The sequence below is a fragment of the Aythya marila genome (assembly GCF_965140915.1).
Source record: "Aythya marila genome assembly, chromosome: 26".
In the NCBI taxonomy this organism is placed as follows: domain Eukaryota; kingdom Metazoa; phylum Chordata; class Aves; order Anseriformes; family Anatidae; genus Aythya; species Aythya marila.
In genome coordinates this window covers 4440043-4461292 of record NC_139067.1, presented here as the reverse complement: position 1 = coordinate 4461292, position 21250 = coordinate 4440043, and the positions used below count along the sequence as shown (strand labels likewise).

General features: G+C 49.0%; 1 protein-coding gene across 1 annotated transcript; it reads right to left on the bottom strand.

The window, feature by feature from the left end:
• Window positions 1-554: 554 nt before the first annotated feature.
• Window positions 555-20286, bottom strand: GMCL1 (germ cell-less 1, spermatogenesis associated). The gene is made up of 14 exons (XM_082779696.1): window positions 20069-20286; window positions 18982-19105; window positions 16354-16450; window positions 15481-15578; window positions 14890-15002; window positions 14208-14273; window positions 13958-14042; window positions 13657-13747; window positions 12941-13081; window positions 8557-8626; window positions 4169-4244; window positions 3223-3368; window positions 2930-3017; window positions 555-1960 (listed from the first exon to the last, which is right to left on the bottom strand). Exons 1-14 carry the CDS (start codon window positions 20269-20271, stop codon window positions 1832-1834), a joined length of 1527 nt encoding a protein of 508 aa, XP_082635822.1. The 5' UTR covers window positions 20272-20286; the 3' UTR covers window positions 555-1831.
• Window positions 20287-21250: the final 964 nt, after the last annotated feature.

Genomic DNA, 21250 nt, shown 5'->3' with positions numbered 1-21250 from the left:
CTGGGACAAAGGACAGCACTGGGCAGGGATTTCTTCACCCTGACAGTCCCAACACAGCCAGGAGGGTGGAGGTGGGACCCGGAGACCTGTAGATCAAGGGATGGAGTCATCAATGTCTGGAAAAAGAAATCAACGTGCATCTCAGGCGAGCTCTTGCCCCATCTCGCCACCTGCCAGGCAGGCAGGGCAGCGGGTGCAACCAGCCCCAGGAGCCAGCAGGCGTACGGGCAGAGCAGGATCCGGTCCTGCACCTTGCAGCGGGGCAAGCCCTCAGCACAGAGCAGGAGCCCTCGGGCAGCTCAACCCACCAGCCAGGCCTGGAAAAGCAGGTATTTTAACGAACCTGTTCTCTTCCGGCAGTAACGAGCAGCCCAGATTTCCTTCTGCTGAATCAGTGACGGTTTTAAAAGCTTTTTACTAAAGTGCTCAAGCATCTAAAACCAAAGTCTGATGCTAAGAGAGAGAACGCAAGATTAGATGGAGAGCCGCTTCCACAGGAAGAGTCTAATAGAAAAATACAATTCCTGGCACAAAAGGACAGACACCAGTGAGTCTTCCACTTCAAGTCATTTATTGACAAGTTGCCACGTTTCTCCATCGTGCCTAATAATTTCATCCTTGTTATAAAGTACAAATGGTTTTATACTTTTCTGACATTAAAAAAATAGGCTACTAAAGAGGCAAAATTCCCACCTTGAGTCCAAAAATCCTGATGTAAGAATTCAAAACTGTAATAGTCAAACAAAACCCAACACACACGAGAAACAAACACAGTGTACCTCTTATACTTGACTCGCTCATGAAACCAACTCAAAGTGAATCCCTTGTTCCCAGCTCTTACTTCGGATCCTGTGACCTTGCTTAACTGATGTGAAGTTTGTGTGAACACATACTACTCAAAAGGCACTCAAAGGTCACAAGTTCCTGAGCTAAAATGGGATATATTCCCAATGTAACAGTTAAAACAAGTCACAAAAAAAAAAAAAAAAAAAAAAAAAACGTTTAAAAATTGGTATTTGGTTTATGTGAGTACAGGAAGGATTCAGCAGAACCCTAGCTGAAAGCTGCTGCTGTGTAACAGACTCAAATGATGCTTAGTACATTAGATTACGTTCAGTAGGTGGAAAAAAATTCCTTTATGAGCAAATTTGCAAATTCACATGCTAAAAACAGGAAGAGAAAGTTTTGCTGAAACATTAAAAAAGGCAGATAAACAAGAAAGAGAAGTATCTATACGAGATGCAGTAATGGCTTAAAAAACAAGCAGGTTTGAAAGTCTGTCCAGTTAAATAACTAACAGAAGTTGACAGGCATCCACTACACAGATGTATTTGGCCCTCATGGAAAAGGAAAGGACCAGAAAAGCAAGCTGAATATGGACCTGGTATTTACAAACCAGTTACTTACAAACAAACAAACAAAAAAAAAAAAAAAAAAAAGAATAAACCCATCACACTAACTAACCATACATCCTACAGCGCGTGCTTAGAATTTGACAGGTAAGTTAGCGACGTCATTCACACAAATTCCCTATTTCCAATTTGGCTCAGTTTTTACCCAGAAAAAAATAAGAGTGGAACACCTCTCAAACATGGAATGGCTGTTGTCTGAAAATGCAGAACAGAAACAAAAACGAATACAGGGTAACTAGTTTTGGCCTATATCACTTCTGGTCTTATCTTCAGATATGCATAGGAGTATACTAAGGCCATGTATCATTTGCTACAGTGTAAGGCCTTTTTGTTGTCAAAGCTCTGTGCGTCAGCAGGGCATTAACTTAAAGCAGGCATACGGAGTCCTACGAGTGCTACTATGTTCCACTGAAGAGGTCTCAGCTTTCCAAATTTTCCAGCAGTGCCTCACTGTCAGTCTTCTTCTCCGGCGACGTGTACAAGAAGTTACAGCAGATGTAGAGTGGGAAGATCAGCAGCCTGCTGTCCAGGTTCATTACCACCTGCTCCTGTAAAGCAAACACAAAGGGTGTTTGTACAGCGAGCAAAAACTTCCCTTAGAAGGAAGTACAAAGAGCACACAAGATGGATGCTAACAATCATTCTATAAATTTTAATGACTGTGTATAAAAAGATCAAAATATTAAAAAAAATAATCAAGATAATCACCCCTTTCAGCAGATATTTTATAACAGTAACACTGATAAGATGTTCTCAAAATGGTTGTAAGCCTTTGTCCTTTGTCCCAGTGCTGCCATCCTTCCGCATCAGGCATAACGAAACTGCAAGTGGCTGAGAAGACTTCCAGTAAGCTGGAGACACTTCTACCACTCTCGGTTTCAGGCAATTTAACAAACCAGGCAATCCTTAACAGCCTGTTCTGTAAAGCAAACTAGTTTGATGTTTGAATTCTTTTTGTTTTACTCTAAGAATTGGCTCGGCGGTAGCAAAACGGGTATATTTTCTTAAGAAAAGTCCTCTCTGAGGTTTCTGTTTATTTTTTTCTTGCATAGAATAATAAATACCACCCTTGAACAACATACAGACATTCTTTTAACAGTCTTCAGTTTACAATACAAGTCTCCTTAAATAAACTCCAGATTTGCCTCTAAATAAGCAGCAGTCTGATGGACCTATTATTCAGAAGGGTAATCGCACCAGTGCTGGAAGTCTGGGAAAGCGAGCTGCCATCTGAGCACGACACCAGCAGCAGGTAGTTTCAGCAGCACCATGGGAACTAATTTCATTATATCAGCACTAATGAAATCCACAATATCCTACTCTACTTACACTTCCTGCATTAGCTTGATCTTCCACTCCTATAAAAGCAGCACTTTACATTCCACATCAGCAACAAAAAGAACAGCAGCTCTTCAAAAGCACTCTTGAATTCTCAAATTCTCAGCTTTTTTTTTTTTTTTTTAAATGCCTTGGACTCTGCAATTCAAGTTCAACAGCTCAAAAATCGACAAACATACCTGGTCTTTCTCTAGGGTTAGGATCTGATACCCCGTTGTTCTACTGCAAATAATTTTCCCACTGCTATCAAAAGAGGCTAGCCGTAACCTAAGGATATAACAACAGTTACGTTACTTAGTTTTCCAGAATTCTGTTTTTCCAGCACAAAGTTTCTCCCAAGGAGACAATACCATTTTCAAACACAACCAACTTCATGGCAGCAAAATTAAACGCAAGCACAGATGGAAAAACTTGGTTGAGGCAACAGGTTTTAGCACACACCACAGGGTCTGAATTGTTGGCTCTTTGTTACCTGAAGGCTATGTTTCTCCGAGGCTGCAGGCTGACTGACCCGCTGCATGGCTGATTGAGCGTATTCCTCTTGAAAATGATGTACCGGTTGGTGTACGTAACCAGGAGGTCGAAGCCGAAGTTGAAGCCAGTCCATCGCCAGCAGTACTGAAGGACAGAAGCAGAGAACAAAGCAGGCTGAGCGTTTGCTGCGACAGGCAGAGGACGAGCTGCTTGCCATCAGGTCAGAGGTGGGAACGGGGTTCTCAAACTGAGAGGAGCCTTGTGAACAGCCACCCGAAACATCAGGTGTCAGCGGGCAGCCCGGGCAGACTGATGACTTGGGAGATGAGTTCAGCAGCAGCTGCCTTCCAGACACACAAAGCATGCTGCACAAACACACACAAAATGCTTCTATGTCCTCAAAACCAGCGCCACAGCTCTGCACAGCACTTAGCTGCAGGTCCCGTTCACACCCAAAGCGCTCCTTTGAGCGCGACACCCTCAAGTTCAGTGCCTTCAGACTTTTCCTCAAGACCTTTTACCTAAAGACACACACACAGAAGGAACGCACAGGGGTTCTGACTCGGGCTTTTACACGTCAGATCTAGAAAGCTTCCTTTCCCACTCCAAAGAAAAGGCATTAGTGAACAGGGCTCTATTTTAGCCACGTGCATTTTACGAGTCCCAGATGACAAGTCACGGCAACATTCCCTCTCCTCACACACTGCAAGTTTCTCCAAACATGGGCCTGCTTGCAGCGCACCAGCACAATTAAGACACTAACTCCTTACTCATCTCACACACAACAAGCATTTTCGGCCTTCTAGGAAGAACAAAGGAATTTCTTTCACCTCCATTCCACCTTCTTGATGCAGGTTGACAATTAAGACCTACGTGTTTTGAAAATACCTAACATGTCTGAGACATGTCAGCTATGCACTAACTAAGCCGCACGCCGTACTTACATCACCGTCCTTTGCAAGCTTTCTACCACACCTCATGCTGTTTCCTTCCAGTTCCTCTTTATTTATTTCTTGAGGCCTGCAAAAAACAAAAAAAACAGTTCATCTTTAAGGCGATTCGAACAGCTTTGTTTGTTACTTCAGCATGGGAAAGCTGAAGAGGCCTGAGTGACCTGGGCTGACCCCACACAACCGCCCCTGGTTTGAGCAGAGGCTTTGTGCGGGTGACTTCTCAGGGTCCTTTCCTACCCAAGGCACCCCACAAACATCAAACTACTTCAAACCTGCAACAGAGACGGGGTTGTTACGCCTCGGTTAGGCAGGACTTTACAAAAGAACCACTCCAGATAAGGACATTTTGTGTCTAGCTCTTGTAATGAATTACGCTCTCCACTCCCCCCTAACGTGCCCTTTCCGAAGGCAGCAGTCTGGCTTGCTGGGCGCACGCACAACCCGAGTGCTGCTGTTGGGCAACAGCTACAAGCTCGGCTCAGCAGCAGCACGATGCAGAAGTGCCCAAAGAGACACCCTGAAAGATTTCTCAAGTTGGCTGGTTATGCAACTCGTCTAAAAAAAGTTTACCCTCAGCGTTCGCAGCGCGCTGCAAGCCTCTCGATTCTGCCCTCCCGTACAAACGTGGACTTTTTTCACCCAGCAGCTTCCACTGGTGCTCGAACACATTTCCTAGCCTCGCAGATCCAGCCCAAGGAAAGTCAGTCGCAGTTTTCCAGGGGCACGGTACTCAGGGAACGTGAAACATGGTTACATCACTAACCAAATAAACAGCCGCTGCCAGAAAGGCCTGCAGTCAGGCTGATGAAACACGCCCAAAGTGAGGATATAAATCACAACGAAAGGCAACCCCCCACGTGCTTGTAACCCCCCGGTGTCACACAACATGCTGTCAGCCAGAGAAGCAAGAAGAAGAGCTGCATTTTTCTTCCTACTGTGTGTACACCACAAGAATGTGGCTGTAGCTTTTACAGACAAGCTTTTCTGAACAAACTTTACCTGTTTCTGTAAAATCTAATCCGGGAAGATTAAGTATTTTATGAACAGGTTAAGCAAATAAGCCAGTCATGTTAACCAAATTCACCCGAGAGCCTCCTGCGTGCTTTTTCCACATTGTCTGGCTGAACTGGTTATGTAGCTGACCTAAATCCAGTAACGATGATAAAAGATTTATTTCTGTTTAATTACTGACAGATTTCAAAAACATTCGTACATAATGCTCAGACAGACATTAGTATTCCCTCCTCAATTCCTCAAGCAGCCTCAAAAGATGCAAAACTTCCAGCTTTAACCACTTCCCCTGGCCTACTGCACGCTTAGCGAGCAGCCAAGTTATCCTATTTCCCTCTTAAACACTGCCAAAAGACCAGGGGAGTAGAAACAATCCCTGTCGCAGACCTCAGAGATGTCTCTCACAGCTGTCCCAGAACAAAGGCTAAGTCAAAATAAGTGATCTACTTGAGCACAAGGAAGAAACCTCGAGCAGCCACATTTCAAAGGCACAAAGTCCAGTATTATCCTATAAAATTCTCAAATTATGAAAGAGTGAATAAAACGTTTAGTCCTTCAAAATGCAACCTATCAAAGCAGAAGAGGAACATCTTCTTTTCCTCTGTGTTATCAGAAGAGCAAGCCACAGCCCGTATTTCAAAGCACCCTAACCTCACTGTAGTGGCAGTCTCCGAAGCAGCAGGTGGAATTACGGGGTGAGGTACCAAAATGGGGCCTCACTCCAACTCAGCAGGAGTCAGACCTCGCATTTTGTCCCATTTACCAAGTTTTCATCCTCACCTCAGTGGGAAAAAACACACTTGAGACAGGCAGGAGCTGTGGGAGGAAGGGGAGCAGAGCTGGGTAAAAGCAGGGCCTTCCAGAACCTTCATCCTCCTCTAGCTACAGGTGGGATAAACACCCAAACTATTTACTTTAACACAAGGAACAGTCACATGTCTTGCCCTCTGAGATGAGTTTTAACCACAGGCACCTCAGCAGAGGTGTCAGCACGGCTTGCCAGCAGCAGAGAGAAGCAGTCACAGGAGCTCGGGCGAGACTCGGCCTCGTCAGACGCTGCACAGTCCCGGGGAGCGCTCTGCACGCACACATCTCCCTCCCACGCGGCTCCGGAGGGCAGCATGTTCAAAGACCGTGAGCCATTACTGGCTACTAAACAAACAGTAACCTGGACGCCACCTCAAACCAGCGAGTCCACCAGAAGCTGAGGTGCAGCGAGATGAAACGCTGCGTCTCACCCACCGCTGGCCGCTGCTGCCAACAGAGACCTCGGCGATGAAGGCCAGAATGAAAGGCTCGGGCGGGAAGGTACCTGCTCCGTGAGCGCAGCTTTCTCCCCCTGAGATTTGCAGTTGTAGCCTTTAAAAAAGCTGCAAAAGAGAAAACCAGACAAACCAGACAGACCTGGCAAAACACCCTGCGCATTCCAAGAGTCACCGAGATCGCCAGCACCGCGGCCGAGCGCGGGCGCTTCTCGTTTTGAGCCACCGTGACCCCCGGCAGCTGCACTTCAGCTCGTGCAAGAGCTGCCTTTTCAGCAGCACGTATCGATGGCTGGCAACCCACACGGTCACACTGCTAACAGCAAAAAGCAGCAAACACAAAAAAGCTTATCTTGTGACTGAGTTTTGACGACTGTCGGTGCTCACTCTCTCGTTACCTGCGGTTTCTTATTGCACGTCAGCAACCTGCAGGCCAGATTTCCTGATGGGCGCCCATTTCTCGTAAAGTCGTTGATGGATCTACCAGCAAAAGGCTTCCCAAGACAACCGGCGTACCAGAACTCAGCTACGACCCCCCTATCTGAAACTGCAGGAGCTGCAGAGGCTCAGAGCTCCGGCCTTCACCACTTCCTGAAGCGCTGCTGCTGCCAAAGAACCGCTGCTTAAAGATCTCGATCAAAAGACCCCAGCCAGAGCTCTGGGGAGTCGTTATCCTGCTACATGATTACATTGAACAGAATAATTTACGGAAATACCTCCTGTACAATACACAATTAAGCCATGGAAGACACTGCCACGGGGCTAAAGGGTGAAGTGCCTCAGCCTAAAGGTATTTAAGAACAGGGCTGTTGGGGGCTGGTCGCTCTGTAGGCACCCAGGCCTGACCTCCAGCTGGAAAACTCTTCATAGCTCACTGCCAAATGCATCCAGGTAGCGCCTGCTCTTCACTTCTACCACTCTCCCATCCTCCTGCACGTAACTCTGCCACGCAGCACTGCCACAGACTGCACAGCCTTTGGGTTCACGTCAGGACACCGGCTCGTAGGCTCTTCAGAATGCAATTCATAAATTAAGCCCCGCTCTGCAATCAGGCGTGCTCATCTGAACGGCAAACGCTGGGCTAAGAGAACGGGTGGAAGAGGCTGCTTGTGGGTGTTTGAGAGGCAATAACACACACATCGCAGCTTCCTGACCTGACATTTGTCCTCCACAAAGCACACTGAAACCAAGGTCAGAAGACAAAGGCAGGAACAAGTTGCCCCGCTGCATTTCACCACCGTTTTGCTATTTAGAAGACACCTAGGAACCTGCTCCATGCAGCAAAAAGCAAGCAGAAGGAGAAGAAACAGCTCATGATCCCCACACGGGTGCAATACACGCCAAGTCAGCGTGCCTCGCTGCCCAAGTCACCGGGGGCTGCAGAAACCCCAAGGGGTCAGGGAGTTAGAATGAAATACAGCCACGTGCAGACCTCCAAAGGGCACAAAAGCACCACGTGCTCGCTGGTGGCACGCTGTGGAGCTTCCTCGATGGCTACGAGGGAAAAAGCTGGAGGTGCTCGCGGCAGGGAGAGCGGTCAGCCAGATGCCAGAGGGGGAAGGCTGTGAAATGAGACGGGAACGAGGTGAGCAGGGTGCTGAGCCCTGCTGGTGCCGAGCCCACGCTCGCTGCACAGCAGAGGCAGGAGCAGAGGTGGGCACGCAGCCACCCCTGCACAAGCACGACGGGACAAATGGCCTTCTGTGCTGGCACGGCCGCTCGCCCCGTGCCACAGCCGCTGGTGCACCTCGCCCAGGGAGCCGGGAAGCAGAAGAGGAAAGGCAGCTTCTGCATCCACAGGACTTCTCCTAAAATCACCCTTAAAATGTAAACTAGATAAGCGTAAACCAACAAAAGAAAAAATACAGGAGAAAAAAAAAAAAAAAACACAAACATTTACCTCTAGAGATATTTTAATTTACTGTGTAAAGGCCAGAAGGTCAGCCAGCCTGAGGAACAAATGGCTCCACGGAGAACAGTTTAAAACCAAAACATCCTTCCCACCACCCCTCGGTTCAGCTCCACACACTGAACATGGCAGAGTTTATACAAGAGGAAGGTTTCCAATTTAAGAAATAAATAAAGGAAATCCTGTAATATACCTACCCAATATCATTGTCTTGTTCTGCTCTGAGCATGGCAAACCACTGCTGTTTGTAAACAGAGGACAGCCATTCTAAAATTAAAAAAACATAAATGAGCTTGGTGTTGTCTTCGGAGCCGGGAAGGGGGATGTTCACAAACATTTCAAATAGAGAAATGAGGTTACAGTGAAATAATAAGCTTACGCCTGCTAACGGAGCGGCCTGAGCTCACCCACCAGCAGTAAGGGACTCGTGGTGTTTGCCTCCAGGCCCCGGCCACAGCAGCAGCAGCAGCACAGGTACGATCCAGCACCTACCACCGAGTAGCTCAGCACAGCGTTTGTCTTATCGAGCACTCGTGACTGCCAGGAATTAGGCAAGCAAGTAGATTTTGCTTGACACGAGGTCCTGTCAAGCAGAGGAGCTCGCTGACAAGCCCCAAGGAGAACCACAGACTTGAAGGGACCTCGAGAGGTTATCAGGTGCAGCGCTGCTTCCTGAGCTGCCGCCACAGCTCTGCAGCAGTTGAGCAAGAGGAAAAACAAATGAAAGGGAAAGGAAGCAGTGACTCTTCCCAGATAGTGTGAAAAAGTTGCCCTCTGCTAGGAATAAACCTGAATCAGGGCTTTGAGCGCACTGGGAAGGTTTTATCGGCTCTGGTAACTTAGCAATTACAACCACGAGATAAAGCAAAACACAAATGAATAGTCTGTGAGTCAGTTACACACAAGGAATCACAGGCACCCAAAAGCACAGTGTGTAAGTCCTCAGGCGAGATAACAAAAGGGGCAAGTATGCAAGGTCATGTCCAAGAACAAGTTGCAGAGGAAGGGCTGCGATGAAAGGAACAGCGAGAGCCACCAGAAGCTTGGAACGAAGCACGTAGCTGATGAAGATGATAAAAGGGGGAAGAAGTGAGATTGCTGCTGAGCTCTCCTTAGATGTTCCCAACAAAGTTTTAAGCCAGCCCTCGCCCCGCTAGCTTAGAAAGCCAAGACTTGGACTCCACAGGATCAAAAAGTACAACAGAAGGTGTAAAAATGGCTTAAGGAGAACTACACAGTTAAGGAACAGAATGAGTGAACTAAAAGGGAGAAAAAAATCAGGAGGCAGGGCATTTTCTCTCTGTTCTTTAATATATACACATACAGCCCTCTTTTTCCCACCTCATGTTTCAGCTGCAGCTCATAAACATTACAAGGGAAAACAGCACTCAGGAAATGCTCAGATGTGACCAGGTGGAACAGAAGGAGGAACGTTTCGCCCAGCAGACCCACAATGGACTTGTCTCTTACTTCCCCTCCGCACAAACAAGAACAGACCCTGCTGGGAGCCCTTGGTATGGTGTTGCAGTCCCTCCTGCAGCTTCCATGAACGTACAGAGCACAAAGAAGGAACTGCACCGTTTCTTTCCACTACTCCCCACACCGTTTCTTTCTTTCCCTCCCCGAGAACAACGGCCTGGAATAATCTAGAAGGCCCACACGTCACAACACGGAGCAGCCAGCAGCTGACCCAGGTACAACACAACCACCCCCGCGCTGCCCGCTTGTTCTCTGCTCGAGAGGGCACCACCAAGACTTATCTGAGCCTCTTTTAATTGATGAGCAAAAGTTCCTCGTCTTACTACAGGTTTTGGCTCCAAGGAGGGAGATCAACGGATCACAAGGGCTCTCAAGCACCGAGCCCAGCAGCATGACTTCATCATGCACGCAGAGAGCTGCAGGGTTTGTTGTTCTTCCCTCCCGTGCTCCCAGCTCCCTTGGAATTCAGGCTTTTTGTTCTTAAATTAATAATCAGAGGTAGAGCAAACACCAGAAACTCTGCCTGCACTAACCACACACTCAAAACCTATCAGCTGCCTTTCCCTCTGTGCGACTGCCAAGCGTCCAAGCCCCTGCTGCAGCATTTATCACAGCCCTGAAAATGTAAACATTTTGTTCTCTCCTTCCCTGTGACTACACGAAAATTGCTTTCTGCTTTTCATTAGGCACAAGCAATCGGCTTCACAATTGCAATTAAAACTGTAATTATTTAGGGATTGCTCTTGCTTTGACATGCACAGAAAGCTGGCTGCTGGTTCTGTGTGGAGACGATTACTTATCCCCAGAAGAACATTAAGGAAAGGCTGAGCACTGCCCTTCTGGGAAATGGTAACAGCAACACGAAGAGAAGGAATTCCAGCCTGACGCTGGCAGATTTCTGGTTCTGTTTTATTGTTTTTCTGGTTTTCTTTCTTACTCACAAGCCGACAGAGCCACTTCACACACAAGTGGTCCGCAATTCTGCCGTGTCATCAGTAAAGCAGGTGAGGGCTTACCGGGTCACCGCCCAACACCGTTTTATTTTTTGTTACAGAACGAAGATGTTTTGCAGCTGCATTATAACCTCTGCCAACATCAATCTTAAAAGCACTTAGCAGGGTGGATCGTATTTGCTTCCTAAATCACTTAGGCATATCGAGTATCCCGCAACGAAAGATCTGTTCTTCGGATATTTTTATGTATAATGTAAAATTTCATCACTTGCTGCCCCAAAACTGCCCCACCTGCTGGCAGAACCGACCAAACCGTCCCCAGCCCAGCCCTCAGCTCTCCACAGCCCTCTGAAGTGCGCTGCCTCCCCCTGCTGGTCCCAGAACACTTTTTAAGAGACATTTGGAGCACATGAGTCGTGTTGCTCAGTTTTACTTTGTCAGGTTTCGGGTAGAAGACAAGTCTCTTCTCCATCTCTTAAGGTATTAACCCGAGCCAGAACTGGGGCAGGGAAAGCCAGAGCCTTCAGGCAGCAGCAAATGTCCACATCCACTCCATCGAAAGCTGCCTGGTGAGGGAAGACTGCCAGCTAGAAGAGCAACTAAACCATTATTTCTGGCAGAAGACAGGATGCAGCAGCACAAGGGAGGCAGAGCAAGTAAAGGGACGCTCGCTGCATCATCTCAGTGACAAGGAAAGGGTCAAATCATTTAAGAAGGGTCAAAGAATTTGATCAGGCCAGCAGGCTTCACAACAAACACCCCACTGAGCCCGTTTTGGCACCGAGGTATCACGGTGCTGCCATCCGTGGAGGCATGAAGGAGGGAGCCAGACTGAGATCAAGAAATCCTTTTAATTCTACAGGAAAGGAGCAGTGGAACTGAAAGACGGGTTAAATATTTACGGGTGGCAAAAGCCCAGAGAAAGCCCAGGGCTACAAGCACGGACAGAAAGAACGCGGATGTCAAGGGGGTGCAAATAATGAAGAGTGATAAACAGCTCAATAAAGCAGCCTTAATTGATGTCTGGGACCTGCACCTCCAGACACATTGAGGTGCAGGTGAATGGACAGGTAGAGCAGGGGCAGACACAAAAAATCAAAGTTGTGTAAAAGAAACAGAGGGAAAATAAACCTGTCCTGGAGTTAAGAAGCAAAATTTAATGCTGGAAATCAACTATGATAAGAAAATAGAATGAAATATGGAACAAAGATACAAGGAGGCAAATTCCAAGGCAGAGCATCAGAAGGCCACTGCTACAGGGAGCACGTTAAACCGAGAAGAAAAACGTGGGGAGGGGGCAGCTGCTTCACAGGATAAAGACAGGAATGAAAGTGGGAGGGCATTTCCAAGCGAGACCCCAACCTGGCAACTCGTTTCCAGCTTTATTTGTCCGTCAGCAGCCAGGTTTGTGCAGCCTCCAAGAGCAAAGCCTGCCTGTGAGCTCAGACTTCAGCAGCAAGGCGAGAGGGGGCCTTTTGATTGCTTGGTATCCACTGATAATGTTATCAGCAGGAAGCTACAGCAACATGTACGTGGATTTCCATTCTACAGGCTTCAAAAAGCACTGGGGTCTAGAGATGGGATATAACTTACACCAGGCAAAGTGCAAAAAGAAAAAAAAGAAGAGCAGAGGAGTTACCTGCCCTTTCTCCTTTAAAAATATCCTGAATATCTGCTAGCAAGTACCATTTGCCTTTTGAGATGGGAGAAGAGCTTACAGTGTCCTGTGTTTTTGTTTTCATCACCAGGAATTATTCCAAAACCTATTAAAAACTGCCCAACTCTTTTTAGAAAGACACTGGCTAGAAAACAACTGAGCTACAGCAAGTTTTGCTCTCTTAAAAGGATTTTTCTTTCCACATCTGGGTCTCTGGAGTCACTTAAACCCTGGTAATGCACTGAGTATTGATTACAGCACATTCTGATAACCTGACAGACTGACAGAACACTTAACACACCTACGTATGCGCCTATTAAGACTTTTATGCATGTAAATATGCAGCTTCTGCTGAGTCTGCAGCCACAATTTAGGCTTTGAAGACCAACCGGGAAGCGATGAGGCAAGGCAGCGCACCCGGATCTCCCCGGTTACTCCGGGGGAAGGCAGACGAGAAGCACAGGGAACTCGACCAGCTGGGTGCTCGCTCACCTGAGGGTATGAGGGAGTCTCTCTCGATAATTCGTGCCGATGCCAGGTCACTGATGATGTACTGCAGCCTCAGGTGTGTGAACACCGACAGGAACGCGTTCCCCTGCTCTGATTCCAGGAACGCGATGTCATCCTCAAAATCTGCAAGGCAACACACCCAGATTACAACTTGCTTTCCTAAGTATCTTCCAGCTCCTATTTCTGTTTGGGTTTTTAATTGATTGATCTGGCAGACAGGCTGAAATGGCTGGGGTTGGTCAGCCTGGAGGAGAAGGCTCCAGTAAGACCTTAGAGCAGCCTGCCAGGACCTAAAGGGGGCTGCAGGAAAGCTGGGGAGGAATTCTTTGTCAGGGGCTGTGGTGATAGGACAAGGGGGAATGGCTTTAAACTAAAAGAGGGTGGGTTGAGATTAGGTATCATGAAGGAATTCTTTGCTGTGAGGGAGGTGAGGCACTGGGACAGGCTGCCAGAGGAGCTGTGGGTGCCCTGGAGGTGCTCAAGGCCAGGCTGCATGGGGCTGGAGGCAGGGACTGGACAGGATGATCTTTAAGCTCCCTTCCAACCCAAACCAGCCCATGATTCTTTGGCTGCTGGCAGAGATGAGCCTTCCCAGAGCAAACAGGGGAAAGCCTGGAGGCAGAGGCAGGCTGTCACATTTTACTTCTAGCCCACATCTGCAGCAGCCCAAGGCCACACAGGCAATCCACCCGTCCTACCTTTCCTGCGCTTGGCAAACCAGGCATCAGCTTCGGACAGGAGTTGTTTCAGAGACCCGTTCCAAGAAGGCACTAGCTGAAGGAACATCCACTAGGTGAAACAGACAAACTCAGTAAGCCCATTGGAGAACTTCTTTTAAAAGAAGTAATATATTCATTATCAAAGTGATATTTTCATGATGCAGTCGTTCGTAAAAGACTTTGTGATGCCCCCTTAAATACCTGCACTAAATACCAAAAGGACTAAAACCATCAGCTTCATAAAGCAGCTGATGCAGGAGCACAACCCTCTGCTGAGTACCTTTTTGAGGGCAGTATACACGTCCATTTCCACTTGCATTACAAATAGGTTTGAAGAGCTGATCAGCTGTTTCATGAGGTTTATGCTGAAAAAAAAAAAAAAAACATTGTAAGAGTTCTGTGAAACAGCACAAAGACAAGAAAAGTTAGGTAATAAGCGTCAATAGCCTAGGAAGTTACGTGCAGTAATATATACTTCAGGAAAAAAAAAAATGTACTTTATGACTGAAAGTTAACTGAAGCCTGAATACCTGAGTTCTTTGAAGAGCTCAACACTCTGGTGAGTCATCAGGTTATTCAAGAGCCATTCAAGGCACCTGGATTAAAAGCAAGGAATTAGTGCCTTTGGTTTTTTCCTACACACACCAACATTTCTGCAACAGCTGCTCGGGCTCCTCTAGATCACGACACCTGATTTCGCACAGCAGGGATGCCACCCACTGGATCAGTGTTCCCCAGGGTACAGCAAAAGCTAAACTCAAAATTTAAGAACTCAAAAACTACCACAAAAAGCCCTGATTCACAGCAGAAGGAAGCAGTTAGCTCTAACCTCAGCACTCTGCTCCCAACCACGTATTTATCCCTCCCAATTAAGATAAAGTTAACCTTCCATTTTTAATATCAGAGCAGCTTCGCTCTAAAGCGGTCTATAATCACAAATACTATTTTATTGCTACACTGAAGATAAAATAGGTTATATTTACTAATATGCTTCAGTAATCAACTCATTTACAGCACAGGGCAATCGATCTACTACAATCTACAGTAATTTTAAGGTAGATGATTGTAGTAGAAACTGGAAAACTAAATGGGATGAGCAGAGCTCAATTCAGACAGCTTTAAAAAAACAGAAGTTAACATTATTTTACTGTTTGTAACTTTACAATTCTAATTAGCAGCGTACAAAGCAGCAGGGAGAAAGTAAATTCTTACTTTTTCTTCACAGAGTCTAACCCGTATGTCCCTGCTGAATTATAATAACCACACACAGTTTTTGCATTAATGGTTTCCTTCATCGTTTCACCACATTGCTGGATTAAGCCATCCTGTGGAGACAAAAAAATAACCACAAATATTCAAGGTGTAATTTTCCAAACAGGAAGTGCAAGAGATTATGCAGTTCATATGAGTTTTCATGCCTGAGCTATTTACCCAAATCACACGCCCCACAGTGACCTGTGCAGCGTTATCTAGATGATTCCCCAGAAAAACAGCTTAAGTTTTTCTCGAGGCTCTCTCACTTGGAAGAACAGCTTGATGAATACCTCCAGGGCAGAACAAATGAGCTGGGAAAACCTACTTTAATCTATCTCCAGATACGATTCCTCCAAATCTCACTTAATATTCCAACCGAGTCTCAGCCACAGAGTTTTGAAACAAAACCAGGGCATTGTGTTTGGCTTTCTTTTCCACTTATTATACGAGAATTATGCGTTTATCTGGCTGAAACAGGACGTGTGTGTGTGTGTTACGAGCTGTTTGTCTGACAGGAGAGCACACAAACACCGCGCATTTATTACTTACAAGCTGCAGCATGCAGGCTGCTGCTAAAAGTGCAACTACTCGACTGGGTTTTATTAACACATCATCTCTGTACAGCGAGCCGAAAGCCACCTGTAGAGCTGAAAAAAAGCACAGCTGTCAGACAAATGCAGGACGTTGAACCTAGAGAGCTGAAAGAAGCCTGAAATACAACCACGGCACTCGAGTGCACGCTCTCTACGACCATACTTATTTGCTCTTTAGCTAAAAAGCTAATATTTACCAGCCAAGCACACACACAGTACACACAAAACACACCATTAACTAATGAAATACGGCCCATTTCACTGTCTCAACAAAATATCCATCCCAAAATAGCTGCCACGTCATGTCACGGAGCAATGCAGAGAGCAATAAAGCCAGATAAGAAGAACCTACACCTCACGATCCCTCCGTGCAATCGATCAGCAGTGTTACACAGAGATATTCCTATCACGTTAAACATTTCTCTGCAGTTCTTCTGAAAAAAACTCTGCTGCTTCACTCCACAGGGCTTGGAAGCGCAGGAAAACGTTTTGTCAGCTCGCCTCTGTCCCCTGCCAGCACTCCACTCAAGAGCTTTTCAGGAGCTGGCAGACGAGGAGGCGATGTGCTCCACCGCTGGGGTTCCCACAAGTCACGTACCTTGTTCTCGAGAGCTCCCTGCTGCCCAAACACCAAGGCGAGCTCCTCAGCAGCAGGCACCAACGTGAGCTCAGCCCTACCCGTGACCCAAATTCAGCTCAAAACCAAACGAGCACCGCACTCTCTCTCTCAAGTTTCTGATAGTTTTAAATTTCTGGGTTTAATTTTCATTCTATTTGTCAAATTCAAGCTAACTGCTACCTTCAGGTGAAGATAAAGGCTCCCCCTTACCTTCTACATCAATATTATGGTCAGGAATCTCCAGCTCTATGACGTTCATGCTCGATTCTCTCCATGATCCGCTGAACATACTGGAGAAGTAGCCTGACTACAGGAGGGGAGACGAGAGATACAGACCTCAGCTAAGAGATTCCGTTCAGATTAAAACACCCACAGCAGCACAGAACCCAAACCGTTCCCGTTTCCCTCTACGCCAAACAAAAGGCATTAGGGGAACATTTCACAAGCTGAAACATTCCGGCACACTCGAGAAAGGGCTACGTGTAATTGCTTTATTTCTGAAAGTGAAAACGCATCCAGAGAAATTGGACCGCACGGCTACAATCAAAGTAAAGAGCTTTAGAGGGCCAGAAAAGCCACATAAGCATTTCTCCTACAAACCACAGCACCGATGGGGATATAATTAGTCCAAGAACTAAGTCCTTAATGTTACCGGTGGGCAACAAAGCCTGCAGGCATCAGGGAACGCCAGTTTGGGTATTAAAGAAAAAAAAAAAAAAAAAAAGCATGCAAGACATCCAAATTAATGTAGAAGGCTGTAGTCTCGTACCAAGGACAGACACACACACCACTTATGGAAATATACCTTTATGATAAAGCGCAAGGCATAAAAAACTAGAATTTGATTGGTTTCCGTCCAAATGAAGTGAAATACACTGCTCTACTAGGGCTCAGGACTGTCCTCAGCGGCAGATGTGCGCATCCTGAGACTCTATCACTCCCTGAAGTTTACCTGGGAGATCAAAAAGATAAAGTCTATTTGTGCCGTGCCGCATTCCCTGACCTCGTAACTCAGCGCTTCAGCTCAGGGCAGGAGCAAATACCCGGTTTTACCTGGAGATGGAAATATTCCTACACCTTCAGCACACCCCGCAGCGCTGACGGCACACACCAAGCTACGCTCAGAGCCAGGATCACCTCGCCAGCCACGAGGCTACCTCAGCTGTGCCACGCAGAGCGGCTCCTCGCTTTGAGGAAGAGTTTATTATTTCAGCGAACAGCGTAAGGAAAAGGTAATCCTTCACTTCTTAGCTCTGTCAGTCAGGAACTTCAGACACCAGGGAGACGCTCAGAGCCAGCCTGCTCAACCAGGCAGACGAGGAGACAGCTTTATTAAGAGCAATTTACAGAGGTGTTTCCGACCTCCAAAACTATTTCCTAGTGACAGAGCATCAACTCCAAGACAAACCTAACTTGTAAGAACGGGAATTTAACCGCAAAGTTCCTCCTCGCAGGAGCCTCGTGTGCAGGAGGCCTCTGCAGAACAACACTGCTGCTTTCAAAGCCTGGTAGAAGCACCCAGGACGTGGTTTAACATCACCAGCAGCCACTCACACCAGGTTTTGAGGAGCAGCTTCATGGATTTGTGCTATAGCACCAACAGAACCACAACAACAATTAAAACCACCCATAACTATCAAAGGACTAACCAGCAGTGTGTCTATCCTGTTTGAGTCTGCCTGCTCAGCACGCTCACATCCTCCCTTTGTTGGCTGTAGATCAAAAGGGAGCTGGCAATCGGGGCTGTGTGCACCCTGACAAAGCACACCCTCTCTTCCATCCAGAGATTGGGGCTCTCCTCCCTCATTCACGCTCTTTAAAACACTCTAACATGTGCAAAACTAAAGGCTTTCTCCTAGAAGAGCACAGTGGAACTTTCCCACCATGGCTGATGTAAGGAATTGTTGTACCTGCACCACATTTGGTTAATAAAAGCAAAAAAAAGCCAGAATTCACTCCTGCTGTCATTTGTGACACCAGGAAAACTGCACCCAGCCACTGAGTGTCTCACCCTGACACCTCCTCGTAGCTCAGAGCCCTGCGCTGTTTGGCTGCAGCTAGCAGAGAGGCACACACGTCTTCAGGTAGAGCACCTGGAGCTGTTTCCTCTTCTGGCTCCAAATAAATTGCTCCCGAGGTCAGACTCCTGCTTTACGGGTAGTGCTGCAGCCGAGCGAGAGGCTCCGAGCCAAAAGCCAAGCTTTGCCCCCACTTCTGTCCCAGGAGAAGCAGCCAAGGAAGCACTGCGCAGAGAAAACCTGGGCTATTTGTACCAAAACCCAGAGCAGGGCACAGCACGTGCGGCGTTCACACAGACCTCCCCAGGTTGCTCGAGGGCTGCTCTGGAGACGCAGCCACAGCAGAGCCCCTGCGGGTCCCTCCCTGAGAGGGAAGCCAAATCGAGGCGGGGGCTCCACGAACAAACCCCTCCTGGAGGCGCTTTGCTTGCTCTGCAGTGACAGCAGCCTCACGGGAGCCCCCCAGCTGCTCGTCTAACAGACAAGAACAGGTTCTCCAGACGCCAAGAGACAACTCCCAGCAGTTTTCACAAAGGCCAGGCCGTGGTTAAAGCAAGCAGGTTCGAAAACTAACAGCAGAAGGGAGCTGAAGAAGCCGTTTGCAGGCACGGAGCCACAGCCACGCTCCCTGAGGTTGCTTCCCAAAGCCCAACAAACAGTGCTCGGAGCCACCACAGAACGAGAGCGGAGTGGGAAACACAGGAAAACAGACAGGAGCAGGAAAACCTCCATCCGTGTGGACTGCTGGTTTTTTGGGGGTTATTTGGGTACTGTTTCATTAGCCGCCTTTATCGCACCTTGCTGTAAGCCAGCAGCTCACCTGGCACAGATAGATCTTGTGCAAGTTCCACTCCTCCCCCAGCGCGCAGATCTTGATGTCACTGTTCTCGCCGTTGAGGAACAGCGTCTGGTAGATGTACTTGGAGGTGCTTTTCAGCTTCTTCCTGCTCGGAAAAGCAAACAGAGGCACGCTCCTTGAAAACCCCCCTGTTACACAACAACACTAAGCAGAGCACTTCACAGTTTGGGCTGTTTTCTTCCCAAAAAGCTTGACCCTACCCCAGTTTGTCCCCGCCCCCAGGTGCTCCCCAACAACCCCCCCCAGCCCTTTTCCCTACCCCCCCTTTTTGCACGACCTCCCCACAGCCTCACTGGGTCCCCATACGCCCCCCAACCACAGCCCCTCAGCCCCAAACCCTGCAGCAGCCCCTGCGCCCCCCACCTCCAGTCCCTGCAGCAGCAACTCTCAGAAGGAAACTTTTAAAAGGCCCCAGAACCCCCCCCCCCCTTTAAAACGCCCCCAGAGCCCCCCCAAGGGCCCCAGACTCCTCCAAGAAGCCCTGAGCCCCTCCCACCTTCCCCACAAATGCCCCAGAACCCCCTTTAAAAGGCCTTAGAGTCCCCCCCAAAAGTCCCCCCGAACTTCGTACCCCCAAAAAGCCCCCCAACCCACCAAAAAAGCCCCAGAACCCCCCTCCAAATACCCTCAGAACCCCTCCAAAACCCTCAAACGCCCCAAAACCTCCAAAGAGGCCCCAGAGGGCCGCTTTAAAAGGCCTCTAAATCCCCCACAAAACCCACCCCCGAATTTCTGACCCCCCAAACGCCCCCCAACCCACCAAAAAAGCCCCAAAACCTCCCCAAAATTCCCCAACCCCCCCCAGAATGCCCCCAAAGGACCTCAGAACACCCCCAAAGCCCCCAAAACCCCTGAGAACCCCCCAAACCCTCCCAGAACACCTCAAAGACCCCAGAACCCCTGGACACCCCCCTAAAGACCCTCAAAACCTCCCCAAACCTCCCCCACACCCCAAAAAACACCTCAAAGACCCCAGAACCTCCCAGATCCCCCCCAAGAACCCCCAGGCCCCACAGAACCTCCCCAGGCCCCCCGACCCCCCTCGGACCTGCGGGGGGCGTTGAGCAGCCGCTCCTCCCGCTCGGCCTCCCCCTCGCTGTCGCTGTCCCCGGCCCCCTCGGCCCCGCCGCGCTTCCTCTTCCCCCCTCGGCCCCCTCCGCCGCCGTCCCCGGCCCCCGGCGACGAGGAGGAGGAGGAGGAGGAGCCGCCGCCCCGCCGCCGCCTCAGCACCCGGCTGCTCAGCGAGCCCATGGCCGCTCCGCCGCCGCCTCCTCCTCATGGCGGCCGGGCGGCGGCGGCGCCTCAGCAACGGCCGGAGGCGGCCATGGCCCCGCGGGCTCTGCGCATGCGCGGCGCGGCGGCGGGGAGAGGAAGTGCGCATGCGCGGCAAGCGAGCCGCGCGTCTGCGCGCATGTGCCGGGGGGCGTGCGTGTGCGCCGCTCGCTTTGCGCATGCGCAATCGCTTCGCTCCCTCCCTGTGCTCACTTCGCCCTATGCGCATGCGCAGCTGCCTCTGCCCGCTCCCTCTGCTCTCCCCCCTCCCCTTGCGCATGCTCAATGCTGGGGCCGGGCTCCATAATGGAGCCAGGCTCCATGGAGGGCTTGGCCTTCTTCCTCCTCCTCCTTCTTTTCTTCCTCTTCCACCATCACCAATAAAGTGTCCGTTTCCCACCCACCCAGAGACCCCCCTGTCGCCCTTCCCAGACAGCCCCGCTTCGGTGTAGGTGCCCACTTGCCAGCCCCATCTTTTTGGGGAAAAAAGCCAGAAAATGGCTTCGCCTCCGTGTGAGAGCCACCCCTGGTGGTGGTGGAGGCGTGCGGCTGGGTGCTGGGTCCCTCAGTGGTCCCCCGTTGGTTTATTTAAAGAAAACGAACAAACAAAAAGAAACAATCAGCCCACATGGATTTGCAGAGGGTTCCCGCCCTCACCAGGACATTTTGGGGTTTTCGCCCCCATCCCCTCCCCGGGGCCCTCCCCACCGCCCCCTCCCCAAAGTCACTTTTATTTTTTTTCTGTAAATCCTCGAGGTGTCAGTTCCGGTGCTGTGACAAGGTCTTCTGCACCCCTGGCCATCCCCTGGGGCAGGGAGACCCTGCTTTGGGGAGTTCTGCCCCAAAAGTGGCTGGCGGGGGCGGCTCTGGCTGCTCAGGTGTACAAGCCAGCACCGTTCTCACTTTTAACGTTTCCTGCTTATTTTGAGTGTTTCTTGCACCTTGAGCGTTAGGAGCC